Raw genomic sequence first — 14,339 nt, 5'->3', positions numbered from 1 at the left:
CTTTTTGCCAACTTTTTAAACTAACAAAACAGTATTAAGACGACAGGAAATGAGCCAGAATTGTTCTCCCTCATGAGTCAGGGTACATATGCTAACCGCTAAGCCATGGTCTCGACCTAATGACATTACAACTACAAGCTTTTTTCTTCTCACATTCGATTATATGGGACTGGTTGAAGTTGGTTCAAACTGCTCAGAATTACAATTCATTCTGTCTAGAGTAAGAATGAGGATAAATTTGCTTTTTAGTTTGCATGAAGAGTTTTCATTATACTACACAAACAACTCCAAAAAAAGTAGACAGATTTTGAACAAAGCCAAAACAGCATGAGGAAGTAGCTCTGCAAATGGCAGGATTTCTCCAGCACTGAAGCAGCATTATCTGTTTGTAGAAAGCATCCGTTCTCCTTGATATTTGTCTACACATCACCCAAGAGACTAGAGAAGAATCTTTTCCTCGCTGTCACAGTCAACTCAGCGATGCACGGTCAAATCCCACTACAGTAAAACTGTTGCTAGCACACCACAGAATTCACAGAATGCAGTTGGCAACCGAGCTCTCTGTGACTTCCCATCAACAATTCCCACAGCTGACATTCCTGGAATGCCGTCCTTCACCACAAGCATTACCTTTGTGCCGTTCCACCTGCCTGTTGCTTTGTCACAACCACTTTCAATGAAAAGTCAGAACATTTATGAGCCATTATGCACTAGAGTAAGAATGGAGTAGTGTTCAGTTTGATAAAGACTGGTTACACCCAGAGCCCCGTCAGACATGTCTGATCAGATCATAGTTATGGGCTGCACTGTCAACTTTGCCTGGAGCAAGAGGGGGAATGTCAGGTTTGACAGAGCAGAAATGCTCTTGTATTGTTCAGGCAGAGTGGTCCCAGTAGACAGCAATCAAGTGTGCATGTGTTTGCAAGGTGGAACGACTCCGAGCCTTTGGCCTCTCATATGCTTGATGTGCTGGAACACACGGTTTGCTTCACATGGGAAAAAAGATCTGGTCTTACATGCTTTTCAGATCGCAGGCTCTGATGTGCAAGAGTTCATAAACTACAGCCACAGGTAAAAAGCAGCAACTACCGGACCAGGGTTGGTGGTTAATAAATTAAGAGATGGGAGGAGATGGGAACAACAGCAACAAAACTACTGGAGATGCGACAAAAATAGACGGTCAGGCTGACGAGTGCTAGTGTGAGGTGGTTAAAGGGTTAGGGTTAAGCTGTTCACATTAAAAAAGTGAACAGCTTAAGTCATTTGTGGATTAATGCGTATTAGAGATGCGAACCGTTTAAAACGATTCAGTTCGATTTGGTGAACTGAATGATTCGTTCGTGAACCGGATATCCAGACTGCTTTGTTTTCAACTCTTTCTCACAAAGACACGGAAGAGAAGACAATGCTGAATAAAGTCATTGTTTTTGCTATTTTTGGACCAAAATGTGTTTTCGATGCTTCAAAAAATTCCAACGGTCCCTCTGATGTCACATGGACTACTTTGATGATGTTTTTTCTTACCTTTCTGGACATGGACAGTAGACCGTACACACAGCTTCAATGGAGGCACTGAGAGCTCTCGGACTAAATCTAAAATATCTTAAACTGTGTTCAGAAGATAAAAGGAGGTCTTACATGTTTGGAACAGCATAAGGGTGAGTTATTAATGACATAATTTTCATTTTTGGGCGAACTAACCCTTTAAGAGATTTAAAAGACTAGTTTAAACATGTACAAAGACATTTTATCACTCATACCCAGCTAACAGAAATATGTTCCCTAGAATGTTTTGCTAACATTACCTTTAATTTATGAAAATGTTTTTTTTTCTTTTTTTTCTGAACATTCTCTGATTCTCTCATTCAGTTTTCTTAAAGTTTAAAGACTTTTAAAGCTGTTTATGTGACGTTAAAGGGAACATTAATGGGAACATTCAGTTTTTTTATTTTGCAAACATAATGGGAATGTTACTTTTGAATATTCTAAAAACCGTCTTAGACAAATGTCCAACCATACCTTTAAATGAACGTTCCATTAACTTTTGTAACGTTTCTAGTATCGATTCTTGAAGATGGCTAAATTTGAAAATAATTTATTAGGGACAAGAATATCTTTTCCAATATACCAGTGAACAATTACTTAAAAATATAAATATATAATATTTTTTATATTTTGAAAAATATACAAAAAATAGCCAAATAATTATATATAGGTAGATAATATATTTCTTAAAATATACTTTGAAAGATAGTCTATATATTAGCAAATATATTTTTATAAAATAAATTTAAATGTATATTTGAGTTTACACACACACACACACACATATATATATATATATATATATATATATATATATATATATATATATATATATATATATATATATATATATATATATATATATATATATATATATAAATTTTTTGCTGTATGAGCATGACTTGCTTCTACTATGTTTTTAGCAAAATTGGTCAGGCAAGAGTAAAGATGTCTAGTGGTACAATTATTATTACTCAGTTAATGAAAAAACAACACAAAACTTGAGAAAGGGATTTAAAACTCTTTTTATCAGCAGTAAACAGCAGGGACTATATTGACCTTGATGTAAGATATCAGCACAAAAACTCCTGGATGGCTTTGTTATGGCTCCAGTTTTGAATAGCAATGACCATATTGTACTGCGGAGGCCGTTTCGCATCAAGAAACCTAAACAATGATACAGCTGACTCAATAACAGATTCTGTAGAATTCTGTGTCAGAGCTAATTTGACTAAATACTAAATGCTAATGACAGGGTATTTCAGATTAGCGGTTGACAAATACAGGGATTTTAATGGCCGACACTGCACAAGAAAACAGTGTTACACAAGGTGGTTAGCTGATCTCCAAGCCTGACAAAGCTGGTTAGGCAGGTCTGTTTGGATGGTTTTAACCAGATAAACTGGACATGACCAGCAAGCCACTATAGGGTTCGTAGTAAATCACAAACATTCACAAAATAATATTTGAAAAAAGAAAAAAGCGCATTATTCACTGACAAGGCTGGAAATATATTTTGAATTTGACAAAGACAAACACAGATACACTCTCATGGCAATTCACAGCTACTTTACGTTTTGATAAACTTTTATGAACGAGTACAATTTCATTCAAACGTTTTTTTTTTAACCCTATATATATATATATATATATATATATATATATATATATATATATATATATATTTTTTTTTTTTTTTTTTTTTTTTAAATGATGCATTTTGGTACAATTTAAATTGTGTTGGCGAGTAACAGCAAAATAACAAAATATAGAAGCTGTCCGGAGGCTATCCCTGATCATTCCACTTCAAACTCTGAAAACAATAGACGCACTGTTTCCTCTTCCAAAGCACAACAACATATTAAGGATTATTGTTTACCAGGGGGAGGATGAGTGACCAAGAGAAAATAAAAGACAGAGAGGGATAAGAGAAATGGGGTCATTTCATTCTACCCTCTATTTTATCTCCATTCAGATGCTGAACAGCTCATACACTCGCCAAACATTTCACTACCATACACTGATCACTGAAGAGTTTGTTTACTATCGCTGTTAAAAAAGGTTAAAAAGCAATTAATGATTTATTTTTACCATATAAAATAAATAAATGGACATGAAATATTGATACGAGAGACATTAAACTAGCACAGCTGCTACGTGTTAAATCAATTGTTGGAACATCATTTAGCGAACATTATACTCCACAATGCTGTAACCAATCAGAATAAAGTATTATTTCGTCCCACTTGTACACTCTTGGTTACATTAGCAGAAAAGAGAAGTAATTTCAGAGGCAGGGAAGTTTATTAAATGTTCATAAACGATTATGAAAACACATTTGGTGTGAACTGTGAACACTGACGCCTATTAAACAAACAGGGATGGCATTGATTTCATGTGGTACCAAGCATGAATAACTCAACAAAAAGGCCAAGTCAAATCGCCTCTTTCATCTCTAAAAGTGTCTAGACTGTTAATGGAAGTGATGCTGAGGAACAGACAGTACCTGTGGATGGAGTGGAACTGCTCATGGTAGTAAAGCAACACGAGGAGGCGGAAACAGGAGGCTCTCCAGATGCCCACTGAAACACATGAATATGAAAGTTTCAGTCAAAATGACAAGTGGGAATCTGAACAAAGATGAGAAACCACCCATTATGCCAAATTTGGGTGCAAATATTTTGAAATATCCAATTCAAACCTGTAAAGCCAACCATTATGAAGCAATAAAAGGGAATAAATTCAAATGTACTCCAAACAGAGTGCTTCACTAATCTATTCTGATTTCTACGTCCGAAATCTTTGAGTTAAAAGCAAAGATCAGCGTGGCGAATGCACAAAAGCAAACAAAAGCCCCTGTGTCGCATTATAGGACTGTTTTCAGTGTAGAAGGGAAATTTCAGCAGCGCATCAATTCCTTGAGGACGATGTATAACAAGCACACAAATGCATCCATTAGCTGCAAATTATTTGTGAGGAGGGTGGATGGAGAATACAGTCTATTCGGCTACAAGATGGCTGGCACGTGATGCTGCCCTCACACTCGAGAGGAAGTGTCTCCATTTGTGTTGTATTTCCTGAGTGAGGCACTCACAGCTCAGGGAATACTGTTGTAATTGTCTTTCTAGTCAGTTTCTAATTTTAGAGCATTTTTGACTGTGTTGGACTTCTTGTGCTACACGATAAAGAATGTGCAATGTAAGCATATGTCATCACTCTTATTAACTAATGCCAAACGGTACATTTGTAAACACCACATCATTAAAAGCACATAGGAAATTCAAAATCAGAAACACTGAACAACATCAACCAACAGTTAGCTCCGGTCCTCAAATTTTTTTGTTGAAAGATTGCTGAACAAGAAAATTGCAGGATCGCTCTTCACGCGTTTCTCTCACCAGAGACTGAGAAATGGGAGACCTGAAGCGGAGCTGAGAATGCTTTGTGCGGGAATGTGAAACTGCTTTTGTGCCACTCACATACTTTTTATTTTTATTTTATTATGATTATTTTTGCGTTACTTCACAAATAAAAGCTTTATATTTTTCTTTATTTGGAACTATTTTCATTGGCGGATTAAATATATGCAAACTTCCGAGCTGAATTTTGACTCAAAAGTTACTTCTTGTATATAGAACTGGTGTATAAAAACAACTAGTGTTGTCAAAAGTACTAATGTAGGTACTAAAATTTAGTAAAAAAATTTGATTCCCGCTAACATTTTGCGCGCTCTTGAGCAGATTCTTAAACAGCTCTGATTGGCCATTGTGTGTCTATCAGCGGATCCCTAATATATCTGCTCATAGACAGATCCACTGATAGATGCAGCTTTCAATCTGTGTGTAGAGCTCGGTGAAGCCAGGATCACTTTAGCCAATCACAGACATATCTGTTGAGCACGAGAACACAATGGCCAATCAGAGCTGTTTAAGAATCTGCTTAATAGCGCTCAGTTTTAAAATTTCAGTACCGACTGGTATTGACATCGGTACTTTTGACAACACTATTATGATGTTTTTCATACATGTTTAACATACTAAGAAATTAGCCAATCACAACAAAGGTCATTTACATTTAGAAGTCTTAAAGGTACAGAAGCTAAACCATACTGTTTAATTCTAAAGAACGGAGATGGTGGAAATATCTCACAAAATAAAATGACAACGAATTTTGCTGCGAGATGCCTAGACTAATGTTACATGCAGACTTCAGGAAAAAATAAACTGCTATGAATGTCAGAGGCATGGCCAGATGGGTAGAGCATGTGCTTTGACATGTTGTGTATAATAAATTAAATTAATTAAATAAAATGGCTAAAATTCGTAACAAATGGTCAACAGGTATTTGCAGACCAAACACCAACGTTAACTAAAGCCTCATGCATACAGGTATAAAAACAACAACCTATAAGTGCAGCCAAGCAGACATCTGAGATCCACTGCAGATGTTTATGACACAAGGCAGTTTGTAGCTCTTATTAATAATGAGTTCATGCACAGGGTCCACCGTTTGTGTTATTCAACTCAGCCAGGTGTTGTTGGAAGGGAGAGCTCTCTTCACAGGCGGAGCTACCTCCATGCCCTCTCCCTATTGGTGCGTTACTGTCGCCTCAGACTACCAGGAAAGAACACAAAGCTTATCTTTGCTTTTTTTATACAAAATTCAAATGAGTCCAGGCAGAGTATGAATTTGCAGAAAAGCAACAACAAAGGAACAAAACCAATAGAATCTCTTTACCCTTTACAGCTAAGCCCCTCTCTGATGTCTGTGACATTTTGTGTGCAGAGACGGAGCTGAGGATGATGAAACATGACACTGATGCTCAGCGCCCGCATCGTAATCGCCATTTCTCTGAGCACGCCCTCTGAGGGTCACACGGCAGGCCAGCACTGCTCGCCAACCCCAACGTGCCATTTTCCCACTCTGCCATCGTTATAGTTAAGTGTCTTTAATTAGTCGAGGGCAGTTCGAGAGAGAGAGAGAGAGAGAGAGCGAGGGCTGACTGCAATTATATCCTTTCACTGGCATTCTCTCATCAGCTTCCAATTCTGTGTGAAAACTGGAGCGCTGCTCATTATAGAAACAGACCGTTTTGACTTCAATAACCTCTTCAATAATCCTTTTGAAATAATGAGTGTTTGGATTTTCTAAATATTTGATCATCAGCTCGTCAGTTTCAGAGATATTCGGCCACTGTATATACTTGAGGTGATATAAATAGAGCTCCTTCGTACGTCAAGGGAGGTTGCAAATATAGAAACACGAAAGGATCTGTCCAGGTCACACTTCAGACTGAAATGAAATAAAACAAGTGATCAATTCGATTTTGTATTAAGAAAATGAAGCCATTTTAAGCCCCGTTAAGATCTGTTGCATTATTCTTTACATTTTTTTGTTTCATGACAGTTAGTCACATTTCCCTCCAGCGGTCATTACCGTAACGCAAAATCTCATTACTTTAATGTCATCTACATCGGCCAGATCATTTTATCTTGGTGATATATTTACATCAGAAGAATTTACAAACCAACAATATTCAATATAACACTAAAAAACCAAACATTTCTGTTTTGCTAAACAGAAAATGTGCATCAACAAATGTAAGATTTTTATATAAGACTCGTTCACACCAAGGACATTAACTATAACGATAACTATAAAATGATCAGAATAGCTGAAACTTTGTGAGAATTAGGCAAACCAAACCACACCAGGCATAAAAAGTACATTAATGAACTTTAGATTCATACATAAGATCCATTTACACCAGTAACTATAGGATAATAATTATTACGATACCTACAACTATAACATTTCAATTATTGCTGTAATACTGAAGAAAGCATCACAGTTATAACAACAGCACAAAGAAACCATGGAACCATGGAATCACTGGAATCACTTTCAGATCTATTTTCTCTGAACCATAAAAACATTTACAGCCAATCAGAAACCAACCTGCTTTACACAGCTCAAGCACTTAAATACATAATGCACTGGTGTGGAGGTTAATATTTATTATTGTTATAGTTATATTTCTAATGTTTTTTTTTGGAATGAGCAGGCCTTAGCACTTGCCTGACACAGAAAGTGACCGTTCTGTCAACTGCCCCAAACACTATTGGGAATAAATTAAAAAATAACTCTGTTGAATCATTACAGTAATGAGATTTTGGAGAGATGATGAGATGATGAGGTTCATTCTCCTGAAAATAATGACATAAATAGGCTTCATTTAAAGCCTTTTAAAATAAGCTTCCTTTTCCTTTTGCAAAGTTGTATTATTCTTCTTTACTATTATTATTTTGAGGTGAAATATGACCTGGGAATAGTTGCATTAACTACTTAGACTAGTCTTAAAAGTTAGAAAAATATATTTTTTCTGCAAGACTGGTCATAACATTTTAAAGTCAGTTACATAATAACTTGGATTGGTCTAATCTGAATCTGTAAAGTAAGACTGATAAAAACATTATTAACTGCACTTTAAAAAAATTAAATGTGATTTTAATAGTAAAAAACTGTCAAAATGCTACAGTACAGACCTGTTAAATGGTTAACGGTAATTTTTGAACAGACGTTCCCAGAATTCTCTGTGTGGCATTTCAAATTTTGTTTGATTTTGATGTTTTTTCTTTGAAATAACTATGTTTCTTCTTGTTTTTTTCTTATCTGTTATGTTTATTATGGTTGTATGTTACATATAATGTTGTTAAATTCATGTTTATTGGATATTTCAGTTGAATTAGTCTCATCATGATGGTGTTTAGTGCTTGTGTGAATCACACTGTGCACCTTCTATGTATCTTATTATTTAAAAGCTGCTTGTGATGGGCTTTGTTTCATCACGTGACTTTCTCATCACCAACTGCTTTTGGTGGTTATTAGTGTATTACAAAGGTACAAAACAGATTTCAGTACTTCACATTATATCAGTTAAATTACGGTATTAAACTGTAAATTTAAGGTAAAACAGTTAAACCTAAGACGGTGTTGCTATATTTTTTATAGTATAATTCTCACAACCACAGCTGCCGGTTTTTTACAGTATATTTTACAGATTTATTTTTTACAGTGTGCTATGTCACATTAGTTCTTAAGACACAGTCTTAATGTGGTGACTGTTTATGCAACTGGCCTCTGGACATGTTTTCATGAGATTCACACTGTCAACATCACTGTAAGTCGCTCCAGGTGTTCTACTTCTATTAATTAATGAATAAATTCATCTTTCTTGTTTATCTCTCTGTGCATTCACTAAAAACAAAGCTTTACTGAAGCTAATGAAAATGCACAGGTGTGACTGGACTTCTTGATACATTGTTTCCTCAACAACAACAACAACAAAAGCTGCTGCTGCAACTTGTTTCTTAACATTATTCATAAGACGTGTTGCTGTTGCACAAAAAAAGAAGAAAAAAAACACCTTTGATTGATCATTTTAAAATGAAGCAGAAAAGAAGACAAGACTAAAGATAAGTTAATAATGGCTTGATCATTTTCCAGCCTGACGGGAGATATTCTGTAATTAACAGGGGCAGAGAAAATGAAATCAGGTTGTCAGGGTTGCAGATGTTAATAATGTAAAAGCGCAATTTTCACCGTTCATTAATCTAGAGAGCACATCGCTGGAGGTTATCTGCAGGATTTTTTATTTAAGTGTGGACAAGCTATTGTTTTGACACGCAGCATCAGGGCATTGCTGAGAAAACAGGGTGTAATGAAAAACATACATGAGAGTTTTTCTTCAAAAAATAATTCACTCAAAAATGAAAGTTTTGTTATTTACTCGCTTTACTGAAACTTGGTGCATCATGTTTGGTTACAAGACATGTGTGAACCAATGTTATTAAGCGTCGCTGTCGTCAACCTGGCATGATGCATCCTGAATGATGCACCATATTTAAATATAAGCAAACTAGGGCTGCACAATATTGGGAAAAAACAGACATACCTGTATAGCTAAAAGAAAACAGAAAAGCAAAATATTGCAATGTCAGTTATTTTTTCCAGATTGATATGAATCTTATTCGTTCAACAATGATTTTGGTTATTTTGTTTTTGGGAGCACACATGCATAGAAAATTATATATTATCTTCTGTGGAACACAAAAGGAGATGTTTTGAAAAATGCTCATGCTGCTCTTTTCCAACAAGTCCATGCTGTTCAGTAAATGGACAAAACCACTCATGGTCCACTCGATGGCAATACTGCAATATTAATTCAAAATATCATGCACCCCTAATGCAAAGACAAATGAAAGCTGCGATTTTAAGTATATATTTTTTTCAGTTATTTTTGTCCTGTGCCTCATGCTAAGCCAAAATTGAGAGAAAACAGTCACAGAGCTTGTTTTATCATTTTCAGATCTTGACATCCCGAGCCCCTTATTCAGTCACATTGAATGGAAAAGAGCAGCATGAACATTCTTCAAAACACCTTCTTTTGTGTTCCACAGAAGAAAGACTCATACGAGCTTTAGGGCAGATAATCGTTTATAGGTGAACCATTTCTTCAACCTATCTGTCTCAGAAAAGACAATAAAACCACTTTATTAACATGGCATGTCAAATTATGGTAATATAGTGCATAGTTTTTGATGTTGAAAGCAGCAAATAGAATAACCATGGAAACAGGAGGAGGAGGGGGGAGGGTTTGCCTTATGTAATATTCAGTACCAAAGATGCCACCAAAGAGGATATTGGGACAAACTGCCCTCACAGCATTAAATTACAGCTAAAATTCACAATACAAACAAAGCGTTTATATTGCAATCATGAAAAACACAGCTCACTGAGTCCATCTATAAACAAAGATATGTCACAGGCATCTATCTGAAACAGGCAGTCAATACCTGCCTGCGTCGGCCGGTGAAAGAAAAACTATCACTTCCCTGGAAAGGCACAAATATTATACAGCTGACAGCAAACAAATCAATATCCTCAAGTCTCAAGCCATCCGCTTCTACTGGGTTTCACCACAACATGCTGCTGTGCCAAATTGCCCTGTTACCACGAACATTGCCAGACGATAATATTTTCCATCAGACCAAATTGAGGAATTGAAGAGTGAATCTGTGGCAGAGAGCTCTCAGTCGAAGCAGGCAACAGGCTTTCTGGATGACCGCCAGGCTCAAATGATCTTTAGTTTTCTCAATCTCCTCATGCGACGGACTCAAAACAAGCTAAACTAGCGCCTGGCCTCCCAGCTTGGGCTTAAAGGGAAAAGCAGGACTAACGTTGTTCTCCTGCAGCGCGAGCAATTTTGAAATGAATATCAAAGCCGTTAGACTGACAACAGAGCGTCTCCTTCCTGACGGAGATATTATGCAACGTGTGAATAATTCCTCAGCCATTTGCTGTTTCTTTGATGGCCTTGTTATTCAAGTTAGTGGATCTAGAGATCATGCGTGCAGAGGCAGGCATACAAATTTGCGCAATAATATCTCAGAGTTAAAGAATTTAGGGTGCCATTGACAGGGCAGGTAAATAACTGTTTAAATAACTGAATGATCTGTGAAATATAAATGTGTTTTAACTTGCAGGTTAGGATCAGATCATGACAACAACTGAATTTCACCTAAAAAGGACACAATGATCAAATTCATAAGACTTTTATTTTGTATAATTTCTGTTATCGCTACCATTAACAAATGCAATTGCAAAAAGGAGGAGATTTCCCTGAAGATTCTCCCCGTCCGCCGTTGCTTGGACAAACAGATGCTTTACAATGGTGCCACAACGTCACACATTTCAGGAAAGAAACCTACAAATGGCTCACTTATCCCTCTCTCTGTATATTAAGATGGGAAAGGAGAAAGCATTTTAACATTTATTTATTACACATTAATTAAAAAAGTCAAAAATCAAGTCAAAACAACCAGCATCATAATGATTTTCAACTATCCAAACATGCAGGTACTCGGTGTTCAGACAGCAATGCATCCTCAAGAACACTTTTAACTGCAAAGTAACTGAAAAAAAAAATCAATCTTACAATCTTTCCAAATATTGCTGCTTAGCAAACATATATTTTAATACAAGGTTGCCATATTGAAAACACATGGAACAGTAAACCGTGTCAACAAGGACTTTCATCAACAGATGGAGTCTATAGTGCAATGAAGCACAAAAACCTTTCGTTTATTAAAAATCGTTAAGTGTCAGCAGCTTGAGAATTCAGTCAATCCTTGATGCGTAAACTGAATTAAATCTTATGTGCATCACAAGTTTCAGGGTAGAATTCATATAGAGCTAATGGAGAAAGTGTGTTTTTTAGATGCTGCGGCTGGTCATTATACATTTTTCACTATTCTAATCACTTTTAAACGGTGACATTCATTTTTAAAAGGTAAAAAAAAAGGTAAGGTAAAGGAAAAGCATGCATCAAAAAAAAAAAAAAAAAAAATCGAAATGATGCACAGTGTCTTCAAAAGTATTTCATGTGAAAACACATATTAACTTAAATACTCAGCAAATATCCGAATGAGCATAGTTTACATTAGTATAATATTTCTGATAACATAGTCAAAATTTGATTAAACAAAATAAGTATTCTCCAAAAACAAACTGTCAATGTATATGTATACTTGTTTATGACTTTTAGACAGCACATTAATATAAATCATTCCACACAACAAATGCTATTTTTCCTTTTTAAATGCAGACTCAATGTGAAAGTTTGCCAATAAAATAAGAACCACACAAGCAGATCTGTACCTTAAACTCATCTCCAGCATGTCAGAATATTCCCGTTCATAAGCGACGAGAGAGAATTAAAGAGAGGGACAGAGAGAGAGAGAGAGAGAGAGAGAGAGAGAGAGAGAGAGAGAGAGAGGTGCATGAGGGATGAATGGAAGAGTGAAACAGACGGACATCAAAAGAACCGTGAGGGTTCGAGGGAGACAGAAGGACAGAAGGGAAGATGAGCCGAGGGAGGAGGAGGGTGTTTCATGGGCGTGTGTGTGTGTGTGTGTGTGTGAGAGAGAGAGAGAGAGGCAGGATATGCGCGCGTTCACGCACTATTGTAAAACGGGATGCTGTCTGTGTGCGTGGACAGAAAGGAGAAAACCAATTAGAAAAAGGAATCTGTGTCTGCCTGCATATTAACCGACAGCAAACAAGTGAACGTCGTAAACGGTAACCTCATTCCGCTGTTAAGAGGGCGCGAGCATCATAACAGGAACGAGACGGAGAGCAACAGGTCGATGAGCAGACAGTCTCCCTAGAAACAGCGGGAGCGCGCGGGGAACAGCTGTCCTGTGGTTTGGTGTTCGCTCGCTCGCGGACACACAACAAACTACAACGCGATATTATTATAATAAACTGTCTGTTTGGTCTCTCAGCTCGTCACTCGCGCGCTTACAAGATAAACGACTGCTCTTACTATTTCTGTTTTGACCTTATCCAACATATTTGCGTTTTTGTGCGCATTTTGAAGTATTCAGAAACGATGGATGGAAACGCCCAATTTCATAGAAAATCTATAAAAAATCCCTGGCAATACTTTGGCATGACATGGGAATTAATTGAGTAGCAGCTAGCAGTTCAGTGTACATTGATGGTTACCAAGTTATTGAGGTGAATGATGGGACTGAATAAATCCACTCATATTTTTTAAAGGCTGAACTAAAAGCGAGTATATTTCTGACAAAAAGCTAATTTTGAATGAACGATCTCTTTAAGTTGGAATGAAATTAGCGTAATGTAAATAAATCATGTTCTGCTAGCTAGCTAGTTTTCTAGTTCGGCATGTCACCACTCATACACTTGTGTTATATATTCAGCTTCACTGATTAAAATGGAAGTCGTAGCAGTAAAGTCAGTAATGAAAACTTTATCTAGCTGTAGAGATATATTTCAGTTTGATATGTTTGCAGTTTGTTACATTGCTTTTGGTGTAGGTAAGGTGTGAGATGAAGGACAGAGAGAGTTGTGTGTGTGTTTTCCAGCTTCATTGTCTATGATATCTATTATTGAGATGGGCACCCCGGTCAGTCACCGGATACAGCTGGACAAACACAGCTAACAGAACTTTCCAATTAACTAGCGCTGCTGAAAGAGCCTCCGACTTACTCTGTGTGACACTGAACGCAAACAACAGATAATATAGTACAAATGGAAAAGTAGATGAAAGGAGAAGAGAGCTGTATTAAAGCTAACAATGTAATATACAGGTTCACAGTACCACAGAGTAAAGGAAAGCTGTTACCATGGTTCATTTTTAAGGGGTCGAACACTAGCAGGCGAGGAGCATTTTACCTCAAGTAAAATTAAGGCCAGCAGATATTTCAACAGGTCTGCATTTGCTGTAACATGCTGGATCTGACGCATCTAGTGAAAATTGTCTGTGAGGTTATTTTCAAGACAACCAGCCAGATCCAGAGTTATAATTCAATTAATCATTTCTTTCTCTCTGAAATGCAGGAAGACAGCTGGACGAACTACACCTCCCAAAAAAGATACCAAGTTGTCACAGTGATTGCACGCTCTGTTTTTGAAGGTAGCAGGTGAGTTGAGATTGTTTTGGGGGCACTCCAAACCTCCCCAAATCTGCCTGCCGATACCCTCAGGAGGGCCCTGAAAGACATCCAGTGGGGAGGAAGGCTGTTCACTATCACACACAGGATTAAATGCATCAAAAAAAGAGTCAAACTACAGGTTCTTTATTAGGTTTTCACTGTGGATAGTTCAGGGACTGATATCCATCTAGTCTACATTCACACCTCAGACGCTGTCAGAACTGAGAGAAAACAGGAAAGTTAATCAACACCAGCTAATAAGCATTCACTTCC

General features: G+C 36.9%; 1 protein-coding gene across 6 annotated transcripts in view; it reads right to left on the bottom strand.

The window, feature by feature from the left end:
* Window positions 1-14,339, bottom strand: part of ptbp3 (polypyrimidine tract binding protein 3) — a 54,097-nt gene that overhangs the window by 24,915 nt on the left and 14,843 nt on the right. For 3 of the 6 annotated variants that reach the window (XM_026219349.1, XM_026219351.1, XM_026219353.1), the window contains exon 2: window positions 4,052-4,127. The exons of 2 other annotated variants lie outside the window; for them this stretch is intronic. In XM_026219349.1, the coding sequence (XP_026075134.1) occupies window positions 4,052-4,127 (76 nt within the window). Of the gene's footprint in view, window positions 1-4,051; window positions 4,128-12,264; window positions 12,533-14,339 lie in introns of those variants that run through there. One more of the 6 variants, XM_026219352.1, reaches the window with a different exon arrangement.

Source organism: Carassius auratus, chromosome 35 (genome assembly GCF_003368295.1).
Source record: "Carassius auratus strain Wakin chromosome 35, ASM336829v1, whole genome shotgun sequence".
Taxonomy (NCBI): domain Eukaryota; kingdom Metazoa; phylum Chordata; class Actinopteri; order Cypriniformes; family Cyprinidae; genus Carassius; species Carassius auratus.
The sequence above is the reverse complement of the archived record's forward strand: the minus strand, read 5'-3'. Positions and strand labels throughout refer to the sequence as shown.